Source organism: Mastomys coucha, unplaced genomic scaffold, assembly GCF_008632895.1.
Source record: "Mastomys coucha isolate ucsf_1 unplaced genomic scaffold, UCSF_Mcou_1 pScaffold1, whole genome shotgun sequence".
In the NCBI taxonomy this organism is placed as follows: Eukaryota; Metazoa; Chordata; class Mammalia; order Rodentia; family Muridae; genus Mastomys; species Mastomys coucha.
In genome coordinates, this window is record NW_022196891.1 from 55779465 (window position 1) to 55805156 (window position 25692).

General features: G+C 41.0%; 1 protein-coding gene across 3 annotated transcripts in view; it reads left to right on the plus strand.

Annotated features, from left to right (window-relative positions):
* Astn1 (astrotactin 1) overlaps positions 1-25692 on the plus strand; it is a 316570-nt gene that overhangs the window by 188943 nt on the left and 101935 nt on the right. For all 3 annotated transcript variants that reach the window (XM_031386411.1, XM_031386430.1, XM_031386421.1), the window contains exon 9: positions 23439-23513. In XM_031386411.1, the coding sequence (XP_031242271.1) occupies positions 23439-23513 (75 nt within the window). The remainder of the gene's footprint in view (positions 1-23438; positions 23514-25692) is intronic.

Consider the following 25692-nt stretch of genomic DNA (forward strand, 5'->3'; position numbering starts at 1 on the left):
AAAAAAAAAAAAAAAAAGGTAAGATCCTTACATTAAAATACATTTCTTAAGAATAGGGAGCAACAAATAACTCATAGGTTCTATCAAGGAATAAATACCATCTCTGAGCTTAGGATCCAAAAATAGAATTAACATCAGTTGGATATTTAAAAGCACATTTAGGTTAGTTAGAGTGTGGATTTAGACCCTGAACCAAGTTTCTTTGAGGGAGTGAGAAATTCACTTGGAAGTTTTTTGTTACTATATCTAGTGCTACATTGTGGTTTTCCCTCATTTCTATTCATTTGAATATATGCTTTGCCCTCCTTCCATTCCCACAGTGACACTAGTCCACATATTTGAGGATCTGAAAAGCACTGTTTTCAGACACTGTCTGATCTCCTTTCTCTCTGGAGGTTCTGCAGGGTCATTGGTTTCCTTCCATTGTCAGATTACATTCTTTTCCCCAGTAGCTCTCCCCCATCCCAATTCTTGACTCTATTCCATATGCTTGTTTCCAAAATGTTACCTCCAGTCCTCACTCCTGTTCTTATTTTTATGCCACCATCTCTAGCTGCCTCTGGATATCTGTTCATGGATTTGCTATAAGTATCTAAAATTAACGTGTCCAGAATGGAACACGAAGCCTACTCCCACATGGATATCTGCTCTAACTCCATCATCTTGGCCCATATAAATAGCATCATCTACCCTTCATTCTTCCAGATGAAAAAGTTAGGGACAAGTCTCCATATTCCTCCACAATTCCCCTATCACTTTCTCATTCACATGTCTACTATGAATCACCAGATCCAATTCATTCATACTGGAAATGCCTCTTGAAGCTACTTGCTTCTTTTCCTTGCAAAGCTGTTGGACCCCAAGAACACTCTGGTGCCTTCAAACACTATTAATGCCTTTCGAATTGCCCTCACTGTCATTGTACCAACCTCCGAGAAAGAGAGGAAGGAAGGAAGAAGCAAGGGGATCCCTTTTGGGAGTAGGGCAGAGGACGAGGGGTGGGCTGTGGAAGGTTCACAGCTTCTGCAGGGAAGGAGGTAGACTCATGCTGTGGGTTCTCAACAGAGAGCCATGAAGGCAAGGAGAGAAAAAAGAAGGAACAGTTGGATTCCAGTCAGCCTGGGAGGTGCCCAGTAGGAGACTGGAAGCTGTGAAGAGCTCCCTGTGAGATGGATGATGATGGTTTCACAGGAGTGGCTTTCCATAAGTGTCTGCTAACTACTGACCTCAGGCCAAGTCAGACCTCCTATCTCTTTTTATAAGTAAGGTTTTACTGTTAACACGTGGATTCAGGTACTGTATTATCTGTGGCCTACTTCCCTGCTACAGTGTCAAAGGCATGTGGTTGCAACAGGTACTACAGAAGCTAAACCTATTTGTCATGGAGCTTGTAACAGAAACAGCTTGACAACCTCTACATTATACAAGGGCTGCTCAGTCTCAAAGGTATTGATACCTGTTATGGGGCTATCTTGTCATTCCTAGGATGCATTCCAATGCCCTTGACGTTCCTCCACTACATATATGCTACATATATGTAGCAACCAACCCCCAAGCTGTGACAGGCCAAAGCTTCAGCATTAATTGTTGTAAGAACATCAGTACAGGAGTCAAAATGCGAGTCTGTTGCCACAAGGACAGCAGACGTGATGATAGCAGCAAATATAACCACCACGCTGCCTCCATGCCTGCCACTATGGCTCATGTTACATGCATTAACCTTTTCAATTTTTGTCCATAATCCTATGAGGTAGATACTGTCCCACCAATTCCTTCCAGTGAGGTTCAGGTGATTATCATTGTACAGAGAAGGAAATGAGACAGAGGGGTAAGATTTTTTTCAAGGTCAGGTGCCCAATGTCAAATCTAAGTTCTGACCTCACTTTGGCTTTCTATCTCACATATGTGACCACAAAACTCTCCTGGGGGACAAGAAAAGAGACTTGATGTGTTTTGTGTCACAATGACTATGACTCTGTAGAAACTGAAGCATTGTGGGCTACCTACTTCCCCCATTTCAGACCAATTTGTTTCATTATAACTATAGAGAGCTAGAACACCTCTTCAGGTGTTAGCTCTCAGGTGTAATATAGCTTGGGTTGCCAAAATGGCTGCTTTGATCCCTACTAATGTTTATGGTCTTAACAAAATTTAAAGTAGTCATTTCTAATGCCCTTCTCTACCATGGACTGATCAGAACTCTTTCCTGGTGCATAGCCAGCTTAAGTTTATATCTGGACTTAATACCAGTTCCAGCCTTTTCCCAGTTAGCTTGTGCCTAACAGGTGCACATGTTGTGAAGAGAATTAAGCAGAAAATGAATGTGGAAAACCTGGAAGATATCCATAAAGAGGCACTTTTTTGAGGATCAAGAAAGAGAGTTTGAGAATCAGCTTCAAGGGCTCTGACCTCAACAGACTTGTCATTCTGCTTTCTATGAATTCTATCTGGGTGTTTGTGTGAACAGATGGGGTGGTTGGTCACCCCTGCAGCAAGAAAAGGCCACATTTCTTCCATTCACAAAATAACCTAGATTGGAAAGAGTGTAACAACAAAATAGCTAGGACTAGAGATTCTGGCTTGAAAGTAACTTTGTCTGTTTAGTGGAAAGCAGAGATCTAGTAGGGCTAACAGGAACAGGTGGACAGAATCGTGGTCCAAGTAGAACGGTTTCAGCTCTAGACACAGGAAGCAGGTGTGGCTGAGACTACACACCTGTTGCTTTGGCTTCCGGCTAGTGTCTGAGGCCCCAAAGCACCCCCTTTGTAGCAATAAGCCACAGAGGGGGAAAATGAAAGCATAATCACATTGTTCAGGACTTTGGATGCACACATTCTAGCCCAGAATCCTTGGTGGATCAGACTGACTTCTTCTTAAAGGGCACTGGGACTGACAAGAGTAGGAGACAGAGAGAAGGAACACAGAGCCACCATGACCTTGAGGACTGAGATCATGGGAGACTCGGATGGGTATGGGGAGAGGCACACAACAGAGCTATGAGTGGGTAGCAGGGCTCAGGTTGTAGCAGAGCTGAGGGGGATTGACCAGCGGTGGGAAAAGAGCAAAGAGGGCAGAGACACACGCTGAGCTGGCGCAGGCAAGTGGAGACTGAGCTGCTCGTCCCTGGCATATTCTTACCCTGGAACAGAGTGTGCATGCTATCTAGATCTTGTTTGGCCTGAGAGAGGAGAACATGAAAGAGTTCTTTTGATATAATCAGAACAGGCAAGTCTCCCCTAGGATGGACAGGTGTTCACAGAAAAAGTTCACAGGGTTTGAAGTAGAAGATGAATACTTACAAGAGGCAGCGAGTTGTTTCTTCACATTGCATAAAAGCAGGGTATGAGGATAGACGAGAGAGCTGTGGGTAAAGGTGGTGAGCAAGCCATCAGGGACAGGCTTGCATAGGGGCGGTTACTGTGAAGAGTTCAGGAGCATGCTCTGTAAAGAGCAGGAGCTAAAGAGATTGGGCACTAAAAGATGCTCAAATGCGCAGAAAGAGAAGAGGCCATCACTGGTACCCTGGGTGTGCTTGGAGCTAGGACATGTCTTTAGAACTGTTTCAAGTGGAGCCAGGCATTAGGCCTTTGCCTTCCATTGATTAACCATTGATGTGAAATTCCCTGAGAAAGGACGCTATTAAATGGCTAAGCATCACCACCCTTCTTGCCAATAGCTTGGTAGAATTCAGTTCACTGTCACCATGATCATATGCCACAGCTGAGAATACTGAGTGTCTGGTAGCTGAGGAAGTCTGTGTGGAATCTCAGACTATATGAACGGAATGGACTGGTAAGAAAATGGGTGTTCTTGTTGCTATTTGGCCCTGGCCCAAATGACCAACTTTAGAGACAGGTTAGCCTCAGCTAATAGCAACTAAGATCATGTTACACAAACTCCATAGGATCTATGTGTCCAGGAAAGGGAGGAGGAAGTGACCTGGACTCTTGTATGAATCTCACTGAGGGGAGGTGCCAGTCTGATCTATCATAAACTTCATAATATAAGTTTAGGGAGTCAATGACATTCCAGGGAGGTAAGAAACGTATGGTAAGAGTTACCAGAAGGGGTTCGTGAGATGGCTCAGCAGATAAGAGCACTGACTGCTCTTCCAAAGGTCCTGAGCTCAAATCCCAGCAACCACATGGTGGCTCACAACCACCCGTAATGAGATCTGATGCCCTCTTCTGGTGCTGTCTGAAGACAGCTACAGTGTACTTATTTTTAATAATAAATAAATCTTAAAAAAAAAAAGAGTTGCCAGAGGTTGATTAGTTATAGGAAAGCACGTGGACATTTTTTGCAGGCTAAAGAAGTAAAAGGAACATATTCAAACAAATGCATTGAGAAAATGAGACTTTCTCTCTCTGTGCTTTGCCCCAGAAAGGAAGGCTGAAGCACACAAGAATGGAACATATTTCAGTTGAAATGTTTTAAAGCAAGCCAGACGTAGTGACGCACACTTGTAATCCCAGCACTGCCTCAAAGAAAAGAAAAGAAAGAATGCTCAACACCATAACACCATCTCAAAATAGAAAGCTTTGCACCGGGAGGCAACGTGTCCCATCTCTTGGCACCTGAGAACGAAACTCACAATAATTGCACATGGCAGTGAGTTTGTCGTGAGAAATATGAGATATGTCCAACCTTGGGACGGTGTGGCACGACATTGTCATCTATAAAATTCACACTTGAGAACCACTCATTCAGGTTACAGAGAAGACCATGAAAAGTCTTGCAATATTTTAAGTAAGTTTCTGATTTTTGCATCAGGTGGTATCTGTAGCTGGACTTAGCCATGCAGCCAACTGGCTGTGGGTTGGATGCTGCTTCCAGGAGTCTAAGCCTTAGCATTTTATGATCTCACAAAAAATTCCAGCCTGTCATTTGAGAGCATCATCACCTCAATATTCCCCCAAAGAGTCCAGTCTCTGAAATTTTTCAGTGTGAAATTTTTCACCCTGGATATCTTATAAAGCAATGACCTTCCTTTCCAGTAGTTCTAATAGAGACAAAGATCCTCTATCTCCTTAACCCCAGAGTAATATATACCATCCCCCTTCACTTAAATTGGAGGCAAGAAAAAAAATCAAAAGCCAAACACTGCAAACTAGCACTTCCAAAGGATTCCATTCTCGTGACTGTCTGTTCTGAACAATTACAGCCTCTGCTTTTTGTTCCTGGCTACTGCACCAGTGATGTGAAGGAAGAATATGCCCCTGTGTCTGAGGATGCTTAAAAAACGAAGAAAAGGCAAAGCACTCACAGTGTCTGTGAGACGTTAGGACAGGCTCTGCTGCTGCCTCTGGCTGCGCTCCTACAATTGCTGGACTTCCTAAAGTCTCCACTCACAGTCAGTCAGCTTGACAGAATGGATTAGGCTCCAGCCAGAACATTCTACAGCAGCACAATCCAATGCTGGCAGTCCCTGCAGCTGTCATTTGTGTGAGTGAAATTGAGACTGGTGGGAGCTGCGTGAGGGACAGCCACAGGGATCTGAAAGCTTTTGTTAGTCCAGAGGTCTGGAGCTGCCCACCACTGTGCCCAAGTCCAAGGTCAGAGCAAGTACTGTCTAGGTTTCAGAGAGAGAGAGAAAAGCTGTGCACTGTACAGGGACACTATGTTGTGAAAAGCAGAAAACAAAATTTGAGCTGATGAGCACGTTGCCTTCAGAAAAAAAATAGTGGTATCTATGAAGAAACATCCTCAAACTCCCAAACAGGCAAAGCTGTAGAAGAGAACAACAGTGTGTGTGAGCTTTAACTATGTCTGTGAGCATTCTTCAAAGGAAAGATTAGAATGGTGAGTGCAGAACAAGTTAATGCTGCCAAAAGGATTAAGTGCAATAAAGATGTGTTTACAAATATACCAGGGGAAAGGGAGCATTGGGGAAAAATAGGCCCATAAATAAGTAAAAGGGATTGAAATCTGCTGCAAATCCAACAAGACCCAGGCATGCAATTCTGTTTTCCTAGCTGTCTTTTACATGAAAAATAACAAGATGTTAGCAACTGTGATTTTTAGGAGGAGATCTCCAGTGTGAGACAGAGAAGGGAATCCAGTAGGAATTGTAGGGATAAAGCAGGGAATCCTCCTCTGGGCTTTCCAGGACTCCCTGGTGGGTGAGCTGAATCCTGAGCTTGGCATGCATGCTGCTCAATGCCCAGCCTCCTGCCAGGCTGCCCTGCCATAGTACCTCAGGCTCTGGTCTTCCAAGACCCTAATATACCTGTCCTGTTGATCCCTATACCTTAGCCAACCACATTACTCATTTTGAGGCTCTTCCCTTGAAGGGGATGCCCTCCCCCATTTTATCGGTAGAAGTTGCTCACTTGATCATTATCAGTACTGTCTTACCTCCCCATTGGAGATCCTGGGTAAGCCAATCCTGTTTTCTAGTGGAGTCTCCTCTGGGGAATCCCCCCACAGCGGTCTCTGGATTTCCATCTCTTTCCATTTCCTCCCCCTCATTCCACACTGTACCCACCCCCAATGCATATGTTCATGTCGCATAACTATGGGCAAGTATGTACCCCATGAGCCATGAATTGCTCAAATCCCAGGATTCACCTCTCCATGTGTACTTGGTTCCATGCCTGAAATTGACTGACTATTCTCAAAGTCACCTTAAATTCTTGGGGAAATGAAAATAAGCCTATGTCTATGCCTCTTCTAGACACACCAAGCTAGACATTTCCAGGTATTCCAAGATCCCCAGGTGGTTCTGGTAGCCAGTGATTTGTTGTTAAAACCACTATTACCATGATCCTCAAAATACCTTCCCATGCCAGTAGGATCAGCAGCACCTCAGACTTTCTAGAAATGCAAGCTCTCCAGCCCAATTCAGAACTACTGACTCAGAAGTTCTGAGGTGGGAGCCCCAGATTTACATTTTAATCAGCAATTCCGGTAATCTGTATGTGTGCTGAAATTAGAAATCTACTGCTTGTCTCCCGGCTTGCCAAGAAGTAGTCACTTAATTGAAAGATTCATCCCACCTCCTCTGACCCTTACTGCACAGGGCCTCATTACTTCGAGAATTAGTGTCATTAATAAAGCTATGCTTTTGAAATCTTGCTGTCTGTCTTCTTAACCCTTTCTACAGGTGTCAACTCATCACAAATCTCAGAAAATGCACAGAGGGCTCTTCTATGTCTAAAGGAATTCAGAGACACTATTACATGCTTATCCTACCACTAAGCCTTAGGGTGTGGCCAATGCAGAGGTCCTTAACTGATCATCTGGTGCATGCTCAGTCCTCTTTCATTTTCTATCATTCTGCTTGCCTGACATTTCCAGTCATTCCTTTGTATTATTATTATTGTTATTATTAATTATTATTACTATTATTAATTCCTTTTATTTTCAAGATAATAATTTAAGACCCTTTTGATTTACCACAATGTAAGTCCAGATCTTTATTATATGCTTCTTACTAGCTCATTGATACCCAGCTTAAAAACTATCCAAACTCCATGTAGCAGAACCTGAACTCTTAATCCAAACAGGTTGCTCCATGGAATCCCCTAGAACAGTAAACCAAGCCACTACATCATCTCACTCCCACCAGAAACCTGACTACCTACGTTCCTCTCTCTTCCCCATTCTCGGGTATATTTCATCACCACCCCCATAGATTCTAAGTCCTCCAAATTCAAACTGAATTTAATGGCCCTTCTCCTTCATCTCTGCTCCTTCCCTCAGACACCCTTGAGTTTCCCAGTGGCTCCTCTCTCCACTTCTCAGCTATCCTCCCTTCTGCCACTATTTTAAAAGCACTACTTTGCCGCTACTTTTCACCAGAAAAATCTAACTCCCCATGCTTGAACCACAAGCCTGCTCTGCTTCCTAACTCTAGCCCCACACCTTGAAGCTATACATCCTGGACATTTGACGAAAGGCAACACCCACTGTGTTAAATCTCTGTAACTACCTGTAAAGCTTTCTTTTTGTCTGTCTTGCATTTCTCCACCACACTGTAGACAAACCATTAGATTTTTTTCTATTGCAATTCCATCAAATTTAGATTCCTTACACCTCCTCTGCAAAATAGACTGCGATCCTGTTCCCCATTGATGCTTTCCTTCTTTGTAGCTGTAACATCCCAAGGATCTCTCCAGTGAGGGCACTTTACTGTGCATGTGAGCTCTCTGGGTCTCTGGGGATTCTGTGACCAAGTGTCAAGAGAACAAGTAGCACAAAACAACAGAAATGTTGTTTGGAGGCTGAAAGTCCAAGGTTAGGGTGGTGGCAGAAGGGTCACTCCTGCCTCTTCCAGCTTCTAGGGTCCCAGGCACTCTTTGGCCTCCAGAGGCTTCTTTGTTTCAGTCCTTGCCTTCATCTATACATGGCTGGATATCCCCCTGTGTATGTCCATGTCGTTAGAATGCCAAGTCCTTGTACGGGGCTAGGGCTCACTTTTGTACCATCTTGACCATATCTCATACACTCACACCCACCAACATCCTATTTCCAAGTGAGTTCACATTCTGGGCTCTACTGGGTATACAAATTTCAATACAACACACCTTTCAGCTTTGAAACCCTGGAATTCTGCATGACCTCCCCAGAGTCCACTTGCTCCATTCTACAACTTTGAAACCTTGGAATTCTACATGACCTCCCCAGAGTCCACTTGCTCCATTCTACAACTTTGAAACCTTGGAATTCTGCATGATCTCCCCAGAGTCCACTTGCTCCATTCTACAACTTTGAAACCTTGGAATTCTGCATGATCTCCCCAGAGTCCACTTGCTCCATTCTACCCTCTCCAAACTCCACACTTGGACATTCTCTCTTACTGCCCACCAGGCCTATTTTCCCTTTTCTCACCCAACTGCTCCCTCAACCAACCTAGACTATGTGAAAAGCTGCCTCTAAAATATACTTACAACCAGTCCCAATGTGTTTCTTTTATCTTTTGCTCTCTCTGTCTGGCATATCCCAAACCATGTCCAGAGTGGTTTTCTTCCTGCTTCTCTGCTCTGGAACATCCTAGTGCTAAGACAGATACCACAGAAATGAGCCGTCTGCATTCACTCGAAGCCCTCTTTTTTGCACTACCCTCATATTCAATTTTTTTAAAAAAAATGCTCTAATATCACTTCATTTATAATCACTCAAATAATTAATTGTAGTTTTTCTTCCTATATTCTCTCCCCAGCCACTCCAAGGCTGGGAATGTCTACTGAGTTTTACTACAGATGGTGGATAGACATTGAGGTAACTGCTATAGCATTTATACCACGATAAGAATACAGTGGAATCATTAGAGCAAACGAACAACCACAAGGACTTAATGGTGTAAAGTTCAGTGAGGTGCACATAGAAAGGAGGAGATAGGGGGGAGGTGGCTGACCCGGAGTTCGGGAGCCAGGACTTCTGAGCTAAAGCTCAGTGATGAGAAATACCAGGCAGGCCAGGAGGTATGACAGGATCTTTCCACTCCTGGAAGGTGCTGGAGAAGGGCAGCATGAGCCCCTCTAGGAACTGTCAGCTACCATGGTAGAAGGTATAAGTGAGAGGTGAAATTGGCCAGTGGGCAGGATGACATCATGCAGGAACCTATGTGGCCTGGGTATGGATTTAAAGAGAAGTTCTGTAGTCCCTCAGCCCAGAGCTTAGTTTTACCTTCTTCCCAAGGCTCTTCTTGATTCCCCATGGTCCTTTCAAGCTCTGTCCTCAGCCACGAGAAGGATTTACTAAGCTCTGCAACAGTTCCCTCCTGCCTCTGCCCTTTCTTATTTCTCTTTCATACGCACACAGAGCCAATAGTATCTGCTGCATATGTATTTGTTGAGTGAATAAGCAAGTAAGTGATCTTTTCTCATTTTATATCTCCATGAAGTTTTGGTAACTTAGTCTTTCTCAGCTTCAGTGAGCTTGTCTGCAAGATGGAAGCATGAAGTCTAGTCACTATATTGTGTTGTGACTATGCCCTCTCTTATGGGCCTGCTCTTTTCTTTTTTTTTTTTAAGATTTATTTATTTTATGTATATGAGTACACTGTAGATAGTTGTGAGCCTTCATCTGGTTGTTGGGAATTGACTTTTAGGACCTCTGCTTGCTCTGGTTGAGCCTGCTCGCTCAGGCCCAAAGATTAATTTATTACTATAAATAAGTACACTGTAGCTGTCTTCAGACGCACCAGAAGAGGGCATCAGATCCCATTACCGGTGGTTGTGAGCCACCATGTGGTTGCTGGGATTTGAACTCAGGGTCTTTGGAAGAGCAGTCAGTGCTCTTACCTGCTGAGCCATCTCACCAGCCCTGGGTCTGCTCTTTTCAACACATGACCCCACCTCTACTCTTGCCTTTCTGGTCCCCATTTTCCCTGCTTGTCCAGTAACCTGCCTCTCTACATCTGTGCCCTACACAAAACCATCCTCTGAAACTACTGTTCTTAATTTGTGGCAGAATCATTGTCCTGGTCCTCTTGTCTCTGAACCCAAAGGGCATCTTAAACTACCCCTCCTTGCTTAACTACTGCTTTGATCAGTCGTAGAGAGACTATGCCTTAGGAGGCAATGTCTCTTTAAGAGTCATGTCTACCACTAAACTCATGCATCTTTTTCATCTTGGCTGCAAAATGCCAGCCATTACTTTATCTCAGAGTTGCTCTAATCTATGTGTCCTCCTTTCCCAGATGCTCAGAATCCACCATGACTCCATACTTTCCACAAAAGTAGAGATTCCATTTCCGGTAATATGCCTCTGTGATTTACCCCCCACCTCTCTAATGGCCTCTAACTCACATTACAAATGACTGTACCCTTAATTGCTTCTGGTGTCCCGTCATGGCCATCTGTTCCATGCCTCTGTCCACACTATTCCTTCTCCAGGAGGTCTTCTCTTCCCTCTGCACCACAAATTCCTAGATTCAACTCATTCTTCAAAGTGGATCTAAACTGCCTCATCCCTGTGTGAGTCTTTTTTCCTATGACCTTTAACCTCGGTATAATCTTTTCTTCCTCTGAGCCCATTTGCTTCCATTTCACTGGGAGTATCTCATATTTTCCAGGGATCCAGATGGTGTTCTCACCTCATTAGCCCTACCAGTTTGCAGATCTCTTCTGTTCTTCTAAACAGGGTGGTGGGAATGCTCAAACATTACAGAAAGGGCTCTGGCTTCTAAGGTTCAGGACTAGAGATCTGGTTCTATCACATTAGTGGCAAGGTTTTGGTGAATGTTACTTAGCTTTACTCTATCTCACTTTTACCATATATCAAGTGGGACTTATACATTAATTGTTCTCCATGGTTCTTAATGAGAGCTGGTATAATAAGTGTGAAACACTTTCTCAGTGATTATTAGGTAATATACAATAAATCATGGCTTTTCCTTGTTCACTCACAGGAATTAACAAACTAAATGCTATGGTTTGTTTACTTATCAACTTTATCTCATCGGATCATGATCCAGGACAAGGCCTAGCCTTTGATCTGTGGCCCAGAGCTCTCTATAGTAGCTGCTCATCAGAGGTGTTTAATAGATGCTTGGGGAATGATTTAGTACATTAATGAAGTCCTTGATGGCAAAGAATGTCTATTATTCATTTCAATGTCCCTTGACACTGTTTAGTAGGGTGTTTTTTTAACATGGCAATTGGTTAATTAATATTTCCAAGTAAATAAATAAATGAATAAATGGATGAGAGGTTCAATTAAAAGCCAAACTTGCTAAATATATGTTGAATTGAAATGAATTGGTAGATAGGGGAAGGCTTTTGGAAAATAGTGAATGCAAATTATGTTTCTTGATAGATATTTTATTCCTCTCTGGCTTATTTCCTTTATTAATCTCAGGAGCCCAGCGAACTGTGCCTCCACTGTAATTCTGTTCCCTCACTCTTCTCCCTTCCCTTGAGTGAGTACTATTTACTTCTCTAACTTCCCACAGGAATTCAATGTGCATCTGAGGCAGAGTTGGAAGCCCCAGGTCTGTGGCCTCCCTTGTACTAGGAGGTCACATTCTGCCATGGGTAGATGTTGAATCATTTTACTTGTATGGCAGTGAATTTATGCAGATCCATTGCCAAGTTCTTATCTTGTTCATTTGTGATTAAAGTTGGATGTCAGGGACACACAGCAGGCTGTATAGAGAAAGCGAGACTAACAAGCTTTCAAGAAAATTGAACTGGCGACCCTGGTTGCATTAACCCAGAGTGCAAACACATCAAGCCTCTAGATGTAGAATTCAGAGAAGAAAGGTGGGAGCAAATTTTCATTCAGAAATTTACCACGCTACTTCAGTTATTATCCTGAAATTTTACTTATTCTTTCATTTAATCTTCTTACACTTCCCAAAGAAATGGGTTTCAACTCTTAACCATCTTTGCACAAAAAAGGGAGAGGCCTGGAAGGGTTAAGTATCTTACTTGTTTCTGTTTTGTGTGGCTCGAAAACTGTGGCTGGCAAGGTACTCCAGTCTGGGCCTTGGACTTGAATAGAGATTGTCTGCCTCCAGAGCCCCAGACAACACAGGAGCTATAGCGAGACCTTTTAGGGGTAGCTTGTCTGAATGAGACTGTAGCCTCATGGCAGTTTCTGAGCTCTCAGCTGGCTATGCTCTGCATTAGTGTTTTCTTATCTGCAGCACTTGCCAGGAAGGTAGGAGAGAACAGTATAGCAATGCTAAGTCCCACCAGTTATCTGGTCTCCAAATGTCATAAGAAATGTTGCAGCTGTGCAATCTAAGTAATTTAAGTTCCATAACTATGCATGTGGCTTGTGTCACATCTGCACAGCCATTGTTAGACATCCATACTTGTAGATGTGTTTGTGCATGTGGAGCATCAATTTTGAGTAATATTATATGATGATTCGAATAAGAATGGCCCCTGTAGAGTAGTTTGAATGTTTGGTCATTAGATAGGTGGGCTATTTGACAGGGATTAGGTATGACCTTGTTGGAGAAAGGATGTCACTGGGGTTAGACTTTGGGTTTTCAAATGCTCATGCCAGGTCCAGTGTCTCTCTCTTCCTCCTGCTTCCTCAAGCAGGCTCAAGATTTGGTTGTAGAAGTCTCCAATATTCCAGCACCATGTCTGCCTGCATGGCTTCCTGCCATGCTGACAATGGACCTCTGAAACTACAAGCAAGCCTCAGTTAAATGTTTTTCTTATTAAGAGTTGCCATGGTCTTGGTGTCTCTTCACAGCAATAGAACATGGTTATGACGGACTGTGCTAATGGGAATGTTGATCTACAAATATCAAAATGACTGGCAGATTTTATAAAAATAAATCTACTTCACATATGATAGCAATGAGATTGAGGATAGCACAGTTTATCAATAAATAGCCCAATATGCTCTGTTCCTCAATATCATTCATAATTTTATAAATGGATCTCATTGAGTTCATAGGATGCATTACAATTTCTGCTTTAATGGCAGTAATATTTTATGAAACACCAAATTTGTCTCTAAATGTTTGTTTGGCTGATAGGTCAGTAATTCTCTGAAGTTTTGCTTCAGTATCATTGGCTTTAAAATGTTCCAAAACTATTTATATATTCAGCTCAACCTGAGATGCATGGAATGAGAAAATCCAAAAAAACATAGAATCATTAGAGTCACAAAAGAGGTAAGACTGATGCACCCTAAGTTTGGGAAATGTTTTGCTAAGTGTCACTTTTGAGTTATGTAGAGATAAGGGATATTTAGTGGGATATTTGAACATTTCAAAACAAACAGAGAGAAATAAGTGAATTTAATACTATGTGTGCTATAGGAACTTGGTCTAAAAATCATAGGCCAACAAAAAGGGGAGACTTCCTGTAAACTGTAGATAACTTCGTCTCCAGTGAATGATCTCCACATACTGATTCCAAGCCAGTGGTTATCCAGTGTTCCTGGATTTAGACCCGAAGTTGTATTTGTACATTTTCTTCTACAGTTCTTATCCCATGGTAGTGAGAAGAACAGAAGCCATAGCAGAAAGCAGACCACGTGATACATGCTAACCCTCATCTTCGTGCCTTACTAGGTATATGACCTTAAGCAACTGCCTGAACCTTATCTAATCTGGTTACTTATGCAGCATGGGCATATTGGCTACATTGCAGAGGTCTCTGTAGGTGGCTATGAGATTTACATGGATGTCTCAGTGTGGTGCTTGCCTGGCACATGATAAGTGTTCAATAAATAGCAGCTACTATTACGAGCCTCTGCTGACTCATTCAAGATTTTCCCCCCTCATTTTGCTTTAAATAATCCTGAATCCTAAAATATTCAGTAGAACTTCACATCAAGGCCAACTTTCCCCATCTGAGGACACATGAACTCTGCACCTACCTTCTCTGATACTTCTTAACTCAAAAAGCATGTAGAATTTCTCCCCCTAAGGCAGACGCTAAGAATCAGAGTAGTAATATCTTATGTGTTGATTGAGTTTGCTTCCTATATTCTCCCACTTGCTCCTTTGGACAAAAACAGAAGCCAAGTGTAGATTTTGTGTATACATATATATTTTGTTGTTATTTATTGCTAGTTTTCGGGAGTAGTCAAAGTTGTATCCTAGAATCCCCAAATCTAAAGGGTAAAGTACACTTTTTTCCACTGTTGCATTTTCAAAATCATGTTATAAACCTCTGAAATGTCCTCAAATAAAACCCTATTTTAAGGGGACAATATAGTGGGCAAAGTGTTTGTTGTGCAAGTTTGATGATCTGAGATCAGATCTCCAGAACCCACACAAAGTTCTGAGGCATAGTCCAGATAACTGTGATCCCAGTGCTTCTCTGGGGAGAAGTTAGATTCAGAGAACTCTCCAGAAGCTTCTGGGCCAACTATCCTTGTATATCCAACAGTGAATGGGTGAACAAGAAATGGTCTCAAACAAGATGAAGGGTGAGGACCAACTCCAGAGGTTATACACTCATCTCTACATTAGTGTTGTAACATATGTATGCCTGTGGTCACACACACACACACACACACACACACACACACACACATCCATATACACACAAACACACACACGCAGATACACATACACACATCCACATACACACACACATCCACATACACACACACACACACACACATCCACACACACACACACATCCACATTCACACACACACATACACGTACACACACACATACACACACACAAACACACACACACATACACACACACACATACACACACACACACACACATCCACACACATCCACACACACACACATCCACACATACACACATCCACATCCACACACACACATACACACATACACACACACATACACACACACACAAACACACATACACACACATACATATCCATACACATACACACAAACATGCACACACACAGAAACACACACATATGAACATACTATATATACAATACAAAGATTAGAAATTTCATTTTAACAATTCATATGTTAATATGAATGATAATAGTTAAAATTTATTTATCCTAGGGTTATAAGAACCTAGGTACTCATCTTTGAAAAAGATCATTTCATTGTGTGCAGTTGATGATATAGGTGCTTATAGAGAAGCCAATTGAACCACACACAGGCAGAGATGTGGTGGCTTTTCCCTCTATCTTTAAATAAAATAATTTATGTAAAACATATTCATGTTCACACATAAAATATAGAATGAAAACTACTGCAAAAATCTGAATTAAAATTAAACCCGAGATTCTTAATGATTTGAACCTTATTTATACATTCTTCATTCATCTATATCAGGGACCCATATGAAGTGGAAGCTCTGTGGTGTCTGGGGTTCTTTTTTTTTTTTTCTTGAGATCATAAGAGCTGAAGAGCATTGGGATTATAAGTTCCATGTAGGGCTTCTGCCTTATAGTCCATTGCCTGTAAGATGCCAAGGATGAGCTGGTATACCTTGCAGACAAGAACATGAATTTCCCATGCCTCATTACCATCAAGAGGCCAAGCCATAGTCACAGAACAATGGGTGAGTGTGATGAAGGAAGCTTTGGATTTGATTGCCTTTTCTCTCTCTCAGTTGTGTAGAGGGAAGACATTAGTTGAAGCAAAAAGGGGCAGGTGCCAGAGGTTCAAGGAGAAAGGAGGTATTAAATAATGCTCTAGAGGAATGAAGAATGAATGGACAAAAGAAATGTAACTTAATCAATGGGAAGTATTCAGAGCACACTGTAGGTAGTAGTCAGGGATTTAGAATGAGATCAACAGTATGGTTGCTAGCTGCTGTTCCTTTTGTAACACAGAAATGGAGCCACATGGTCATTGGATTTGAAGTATTGCAGAAAAGGATGTGGAAGCAGTACAAGGATGTGGGGACTGAGGGCAACATGAAAGGGAGTTTCTTAGTAACTAATGACAGAACTTAATTTTCATTTATGAAAAGGGAAATGGTAGATGTATGGACTTTCTATCTCATGGACGTAGAATTGTCCTGCTTAAGGTTTCTATAGCTGTGCTGAAGTCCCATCTCCAAAAGCAGCATGGGAAGGAAAGGGTTTACTTGGCTCACATCTCCACACCATATCCCATCAGATGAAGAAGTCAGGATAGGAAATCAAACAGGGCTGGAACATGGGGGCTGGAACTGATGCAGAGGCCATGGAAGGGTGCTATTTGCTGGTTTGTTCTCCTGACTTGCTCAGTTTGCTTTCTTGTAGAACTCAGGACCACCAGCCCAGGGGTGGCTTTACCCACAATAGGCTGGGTAGTCCTCCATCAATCACTAGATAAGAAAATCCTCTACAGGTTACCGTGAAGCCCAATCTTATGGAGGCATTTTTCTCAATTGATGCTCTATCCTCTCTAGCTTTTATCAAGTTGACATAAAGCTATTCAGCACAAATATTGGAAGGACCACTCTATTAGATACTGAAATAACTAAAAATGATAGAAACCTTGACAGAGTCAAAGATCCAGAATGTAAGGAGTGGAGAGAAGAGGAAGGTGGCGTGGCTATGGAATGACTACACCAAGGTCCAGAAGTTAGTAGAATGGTCTGATGATAGGAAGTATGAATTTTACAAAGTCACATGGTTCACAAGTGGTGAAGCCTGGCTATAAAACTGCTTGGTCTAGCTTCTGGACCCACTCCTAACTACTTTGCTAGTTACTTATAACCATGTTATTTACACATAAATACAACTGATTAGTTCATTACCTATGAATAGACATTGAATAATGGATACAATCTCATGAACATTTAATTTTATAACCCCTGAAATTTACATTACAAGATAATAAATTTATAAAATATACTATTATCATCACAACTTATTTTTATGTATATAACATTAGAAATGCATTCTCTATTCACCAAATAGGAATATAAATCCATAATGGATAGAAAATAGTATTATTAAGTTCAATCTATGTGTTATAAGCTATACTAAAGATGTTTTCCTTGGGAATCAAATATCAATTTGTCCTAAACAACTGGAGTCTATGATTATACACCAAGCAAGGTTTTGCCCAAATATCTACCAAAATATTCTAATATCCAATAAAGTCAGCAACCATTGCATTTGGCTACCTTGCTGACTGGCATCATTAATCTATGACTACTAGCCCCAGATGGGCTCTGAGATTGCCCATTGCTTGGCATCTACACATTTCATAGATGATTATACTAGGTTTTGAAAATTGAGTGACTTACTGAGGTCATACAATTTAATGACTGTCTCACTGAAGACTAAAGCTAGGTCTGTTCAACCCTCAATTGTGTGGTTTAGTGAGGTTGACTCAGCATGTGCTGTACATGGTAGTTATCATGACCATTATAGATGGTAAAGAGCATATGTTAGCTGATTACTTAAAATATTTATTATTTGTCTGTGTTCCATGAAGAAAAGAGCCAGAGATGGCTTGGGTTTCAGAAAGTTGCTTTTAAGCTAACTTAAATACTATACACTGTGCTGCATAATATTAGTTATCTACGGCATACAATGACAACAGTGAAAAATATACTATTTACTAGTTCAAACAATGTTAATACTACCTAATGGTATACATTAAGAGTAATATAAATTGTGGCAGGCAGGATTCTAGGTAGAAAAGTATCTGCAAAGATCCTGAGAGTATAATGTGTCACATATAAACTTTGGGCACCAGTAACCATTATTATCCTTATTACTTTGGATAAAGGAACACATCTACCCACCGTTCCCTTGTGATGCCCTCCAGCATAAAGTCCATCATTTGACATTCTGGCCAAAGGCTTTGTTCTCTGTTTCTAGTGTCCTATTTAATAGGAAATCAGAGTTGGCACTTGAGCATATAAAGGAGCCTCATGTGGGACACAAGTAGTCCCTTTATGCAAAGAAAAAGTCTGGTGGGAGGGAATTCTCAGCCCAACACAAAGCAGGCTGATCACACAGGATTTCTTTTTACTCAATTAGATCCAAGTTACATAGTGAAGTAAATGTCAAAGTAATCAGAAATAAGACCAAACATGCAGGCAAGTCCACAGCGGACTCTCCTGTTCACCACAAACTTAGGACTCGGGGTAAAATCCTTAGGACTTCGGAAAAAGAGAGAGTGGTGAACAGAAACTTGAAGCTAAGAAATTGTCAATGCTTGGAGAAGATTAAATATGCTGTGGATACTGCCTGGTATATAAACAGAAAAAGGAAAACAATAAGAGCAAATTAGAAAGCAATTCTGATTACTAGTGTTTTCAGCTTGGGTAGTTGCATGTCTACCCTTCTATCTGCTGTGCCACCATTAGAGTAGGCTCGATTGCAGTGGTTTGTGTTCTGCTTCTGTCTAAAGCAATGGCTCTAAGGCACCTGCTCAGTGGGCCTACACAAAGATCATCTGAGGCTGTCCATATGGGAGGGGAAGGTTCTGGGCCTTGACTTATCAGAATTAAATTTTGTACCAAGTTTAAAAAACAAAAACAAAACCAGCTATTTTCTGACTTCAGATTTTGCCCATTTCCTTGAACTAAGACAATGCAGGTATATTACCTCATGCAACACAGAGAGTAGTAGAATCCACATATCTAAGATGAAACAAGAGACTGAGGGCTTCTTCTATGGTGAGTCCCTGCATCACATGTGGCCTGACACTGCCAGTAGGTTCCAAGATGGTTCAGTGCCCTCTCCAGACAGCTAACCTTGGCATAGTCCACTCTTCTCAGTCCTGCTGGAGGCACTAGAATAGTAGAAACTGAAGTGAAATTTTCTTGTTCAGTTAATAATGCTTAGCATCTCCCAGTTTTAGCCTTGAATAACCAACGTGAATTGTAACCAGCTTAGATGCCTCTACCTGGCCCACAATCTGATCTAGAGACCTGGGATATGTCAAGCGGTTGTTCTACAGTTATAGCTTGCTAATGAGGGAGAGGACATTTCTGTCTGAGGTCTGAGCCTATGGAGACTTGAGCTGTGGTTACTACAGACATCAACCATGTACTTTTCCAATGTGGAGAAGGCAAAGTTCATGGAGTGAGCAGCAAAGAAAGGATGGGGCATTTCTAACATCCCGAAGAGCTGGCTTCTAACCTCAAGAGGTGGAAGGACCCTGAGCTGGAATTGGCTTCCTTGTGTTGGGGCTAGGGACAGGGCATTTTTCTTTCTTGCCTTAATGCAAGGAGTTCTAATAACAGAAACCTCTCCTTGTGGGGTTGGTCCCAGATGTTCAACTTCAATGCATTTTGTGGTGCTTTTATATCTACTTCCTCATTACTTCCTGCTATTCCTGAATCAAGGTCTAGCCTCCCCAGTGCTGTAAGCCAAGCTCCCAACTTCCATTTCAGGCTTTGCCAAACACACGGCCTTCTCTTCTCTGGATGGCTGATCTACAGTCAGTATGGATGGGGCCTGCTTCCTATACCTCCACCTCTCCTGTTAATATTCTCTTCTATTTATCTAAGTGGGTATGTGTTTCTTCAGAAAGACTGCAGATTCCTTGGAGAGCAAAAGTCTTCTTATTCCAAGTCTTGTTGCCTAGTACCACACTCAACACACAATAGGCCTCCAGAAATATTTGGTAAATATATTGAGTTAGACTCCCTATCTTTGGCAAAGCATCCCTGATTAATGGGGAGCAAAATAAATGTTTCTTTTTATTCCTTTGCTGGTGTCATCTGCAACTTCCTGAAATCTCCAACATTTCTATTAAGTTCTCTTTGGTGTATCTTGGTGATTAGTGCCAATACTGAATAGTTACCACCTCTGAGTGGGGTCTTTGGCTCTTCCATACTCAAATGTATTTATAACCTTATATATATATATATATATATATATATATATATATATATATATATATATATACACATATATGCTGACATTGCATTGTCCCTTGGGGTAAGACACACCTTCCTCTATAAGAGTGGTTTTCTCATGTTGAGGTGATCTCCAACCATAAAATTATTTTATTTCCACTTCATAACTGTAATTTTGCTATTGTTATGAATCACAATGTAAATATCTTATATACAGAGCATCTGATATGGTATCCCCAAGGAAGTGGGGGTGGTCACAACCTACACATTGAAAAAAATCACAGCTCTAGAAATGGAGAAATCTCTCTTTATTATAGGATTTATATATGATCTAAGTAATTAGTAAATTTAAGATATATAATAATGGATATGACCCTCATTAAATGCCAGGCACTGTTCTGAGCATATAATTATAGGAACTACCTTACCAGGTAGACACAGCCACTGCCTTTGGCCCCATTTCACAGATGAGGACATAAGGATACAGAATGGTTAAGGAACTTGTCCAAGGTCTCTATAGGGATTGTTGGTGTCCTGGAATTTAAATCAAGCAGACTCACTCCAGAATCTATGCCCCAACCTCTCTTCTCTCCTACCTCTAAATGTGGGCATTCAGGGGTAGGGATGGAGGTGGAGGAATCCATATTGTCGATCTGAGCCCTCACTAAATGAGTTGCTTTTGCTATTGAGTGAGTCAAGAGCTGGAGCTTCCTTCTATTTTCACTGAGAAACATCTGATTAAGTATTTCCAAGTTGATTGGCTGTGTCTTGAAGACAGGTGTGTCTGTGTGTGTGTGTGTGTGTGTGTGTGTGTGTGTGTGTGTGTACAAATTATAGAGACTACTGCAAGAACTTACTCTGAATCCACACTGTACCAGTTTTGAATCTAGAAATAACTTGGAGGCAAAATGTATGCTATTTAAAACAACTAAGCAATTGTGAGTGAATATGGTACTGTCTTCATAGGGGGAAGGTGAAGCACCAAGTCTCTTTTCTTTATTTTTTATTGTTCTAGTGTTTGGAATGGCCTGGGTCATCTGTTATTGAATTGGTTCATACTTTGTAGTGCTAAGGAGACATCACTTACTGTTCATCCAAACAGGAGCAGATTTAAACAGAGTTCTGCATGCATGTCTGATGAACAGAACAAACATAGATAGCATCTGGTTGGGGGCAACTCTTTCTTTGATGTGGGGGCTATTTATTTTGCAGTGCTAGATACTTTGGAATCCTCAGAGAATTCTAAATTGAATCCCAGGAAGAAAGTATTCATATCTAGTAAGCATAAAAATGAGTACATTTGTACTATATCTTCCCTTATAGTCCCAGTGGCTCCCACTTCCTCTTCTTGGAAACCATGGACTTTCCTGTGGCTTTAATAGTTTAACTGGTTAGGTTACATTGGTGATTCTTAACTTCATTTAGCCCAACACCACATCTTATAACAACCATTTAAAAATTTCATTCATTTTCCTTTAATTCCATAAATAATACAAGCTGTACATACAAAATTTCTACAAGTAAATAGGACACTTTAGTAGCAATTAAGTGAGAAATAAGAAGGTAATTTATCATGGTATAACAACTGTTTTTAACATAAAAATACTCTATTACAGAACAAAAAATACATTGTAGACATTTGTACATAGTACAATTTACCTAATGTTAGGCATGATAAATATGTGAATATAATAAGAGCAATGGAGACTAATGAAAATATCCTACTTTGCATCTGGTGTAATGGTACATTACAGTATTCCTAACATTTCATAGGCAGCGGCAAGAGGATCAAGATGTTGAAGCTACCTTCAACTATAAAGTGAGTTTGAGGCCATCCTGGGCTGTATTAGTCCCAGTCTCAAAAAATAATAAAATAAAATAAATTGAAACCAGTGTATGTTGAATTTATGAATCAGTGACTATACAATGTATAATTTCTCTATCGACATAATAGCTACACACCCGAGATGGATCTTGTATTAAAGCTGTAAAAACTACTTTGTGTTTATATGTAATTGGAGTTAGCATTTGGACTCAGATTTATAAACAATGTTTTAAACATTCAAGCAAATAACCATATGATATTTAAGAGCTTATAGAACATGGGGGCATTTTGTGCTGTGCAAAACAGTCTTGGACACTGCAGTATCCCAGTAATCCTACGTTTTAAATGTCATTTCTGCTGTTATTCAAGAACGCTTCTTTACATTTCCCTCAATTCTATCTCATAGGTGATAAGCCTTCTACTGGCAACCATAGAGTTAATGCTTAATTCTGGACTTAGCCTCAAATAATAGTAATAACATATTCTCTGACTTTTTGTAGGCCCCAAGAAACAAAGGAACAACCAAAATAAATTCCCAGTAATTGGACTAATTATGAGACTGTTCCATAATTATGTCCCATAATTGAAAGACTAAGTCCAACCAATGTACACAATAGCCCAAGTTCTAGGCTTACTAAACTTGTTTGAATGAATGACTCATTTGGGGCTTCCATGTCTGAGCCAGTGAAAAGATACACATTGTTTAAAGAGATATTTTTCTACTTTCTAGAATGCTTGCCAATACCCAGATGTTGCTATCAGGGAGGAGTTGATAATAACTTGAACTAATTGCTTCTGTTTATATGAATGGTATTAAAATGTTTGGCTACATCTGGAACATCTCAAACACTAAGAAACCTCACGTCCTTTTGAGTAGGGACCAGAAACACAGAAGACTCTGACCTATGGCCCTTGACCTAAAAATTTCCTTAATCTTCATGAGGATCTGTAAAGTTGCTGTTGTTAACCCATTTTTTTTTTAAACAAGGAAATAGAATCAACAAGATGAACTATCTCCCTCACTCAAATGGCTGGCTCTATAGTAGAGCACGTTTGGAATCCAGAAATGCCTAGTTTCAAAGAATTGGACTTGTTAAAGATATTATGCCCCTCCCCCATCTTTCTTAAGTAGGGTAAGCATAGATTTCTGTGAATTTACAACAGAAAGAGTGCAAATTATGACTGAATCGCATCTTGCTCTGGATAGTCGCAATGCCTTGTTTATGAGTTTCTGCTTTCTTGGTAGCTCAGTAGTTTTTATACTAACTTGGTTTTTGGCTCCTTTCCTGGCCTCTGGTTGTGCATGAGCTCACCTTAGTGAGCTTCTTGAGCTCTCCATTTTTGGGTCTTTAGGATCTAGCACGATACCTGACTTGAAGAGAGTGCTTGTTGAGTGGACTTTAATTGAATGATGTTTCTCCTTTCAGGCCTTGGCCTTACACAATATTTCAGCGAGGCTTTGACCTGGTTCTGGGAGAGCAACCCTCTGATAAAATATTCAGGTAAGTTCCTGTCCAGGGATGTGTTTGTGTTTATCCGTGAGCTCCACCTCCCACTGAACATTCAGAGTGGTGAACACAGGAAGCACTCAGATGTGTCCTGCCTACTTAGAACAAATGTACTTGACCCAAGTCATAGCCAGTGACAGCATGGGGGACTGTGAAGTCAGACAGATTCTGTTTGGGTCCAATTCCATTCCTTGCCAGCTCAGGGAGCCTCAGTAAAGTGCTTAAGCTCTCAGATCCTCCAGCTTCCCCATTTGTTAAATGGGGCTACATTACATGCCTGGATGGATTATTGTGAAGGATATGTGAGATAATACAGGGAAAGTCCCCAGCACAAAATCTGGCACAGAACAGGCAATTAATGTCAGTTTCTGCCTCTCCACTTTACATCTAATTTGCACCTTCTTCATAGAGTCTTAAGTTGTTCAAAATTAATGTCTCCCGCCCCTGCCTCCCTCTATTCTAAACTCTACCTCATTATTATTTTCTTTTATCTATTACCTTCCTGATCAAATTTGATGATTCTAGTCCCTCCCAATTTCTACCTGCATATCTGGTAATAAATAGCACATATTAGAAAGACTCACAAGCGAAGGGGGAATTTGGGTGCCAGCCATGAACTATTGAATTGTCATAAAATTTAATTCACACCAGGCCTTTTCTGGAATATAAGCTTATTTTCAATCTAAGATCTTATTGTTCATTCTGGTAGTCAGTTTGTCCTTCACTTAGCACACATTTACCCTGTACCTACTTAGAGTCAGAGATTGTGTTTGGCCTAGCAGCACCGACATTTGTGTTCTTCCATGAGCAAGCCCACATTTGGAGGAACTGAACAGACCTTCCCAGGTTGAGGTTGTCAAAGAATGAACTCAGTTTCTGTACGTCATTGCTAGAGAGATGGAGAGCCATGAAGGACAGGTGGACAGGTACTTTGTTACTGCAGTAACAAAGAGAATCCTTTAGCACTACCTTCTCTGACCCCTTTGCTGTCAGTCACACACACTTTTGTGTTGATTTTGCCCCTGCATCTGCATCCTTGAGCCTACTACCACATGTTCCTCATGCCATTTGCCTTCATGAGAGGATGGACACAACCACAGTTCACATCTACATAACCACTTCCATGCATGGCCTCTGCTTGCCCTTCAGTCTTCAGACTGCCTCTCTCAGGGCAGGTTAGGTCAAGTTCACGTCATTGGCTACAGCCTATTTTTGGACGTTTGTGCTCTATGAGAAAATAACAATATTCCTTGGTCTTAAATTTTCCAACAATAAATTTTTGTTTGGGTGACATTCCCTTCATTTTTCTTATTTCTCAATTTCCAGGACCATTGAGGTTAACACAAATAAGGTAAGGGGAAGCCAGGAGAAATTGTATTGATTAGCATAGATAAGTTCTACATTTTCTACAAATTTAAAGTTAACACTAGCGACCAGAGGTTCTGGTTAAATCTCTATTAGATCAGAATTTGCATATGAAAATATATTTCATCTCCACAAGCATCATTTTTTTTCAAGCTTGCTGGCAACCAAGTGGATATGACAGCCATGAACTACAGAGGGAGCAGGTGTGTGCTTAAATCCATGACTTCACTGCCTCAGGAGCCAGTGGGATGATCAATATGTTATTAGCAATTTTGTTCCCTAACATGACAATAACCCTATTCTCAAGTGAATACAATAGGTTTGCCTTACTAATTTTGAATCACTTTTAAATTAAAACCATTCTGGCATCCAAGTCAACCATTTACCAATGGCAATTCCAGGAAAAGTTAGATCTGGTCAGTGATGAAAATAGGTTTGATTTTTATTTTTTTGCTGTTGTACTAATTCATAATTTTATTCTGATCAATTCCAAGCCACTGCATATTTCTCTCACCTGTGAAATATAGTTTAAATTCTGGCCTTCAAATCTTTCCACCACTGAGTGTTGATATTCAACTGTTAAATAAGTTATTCTTCTTCTATGGAATTATCTATTCATGGTCAAATCTACTTTCTATGGTATCCAATCCACTATATCCAATATTTTCTCATACTCTTGTCATTCAGCAAGATTACATCTTTTCCTCCTAATATAAACATTGAACATTTCCATGGTCCTGACCAGATCTCCATATCTGTAATCTCTTGAGCATCCATCATTCCAAAGCATGATTTCAGATGCTGTAGG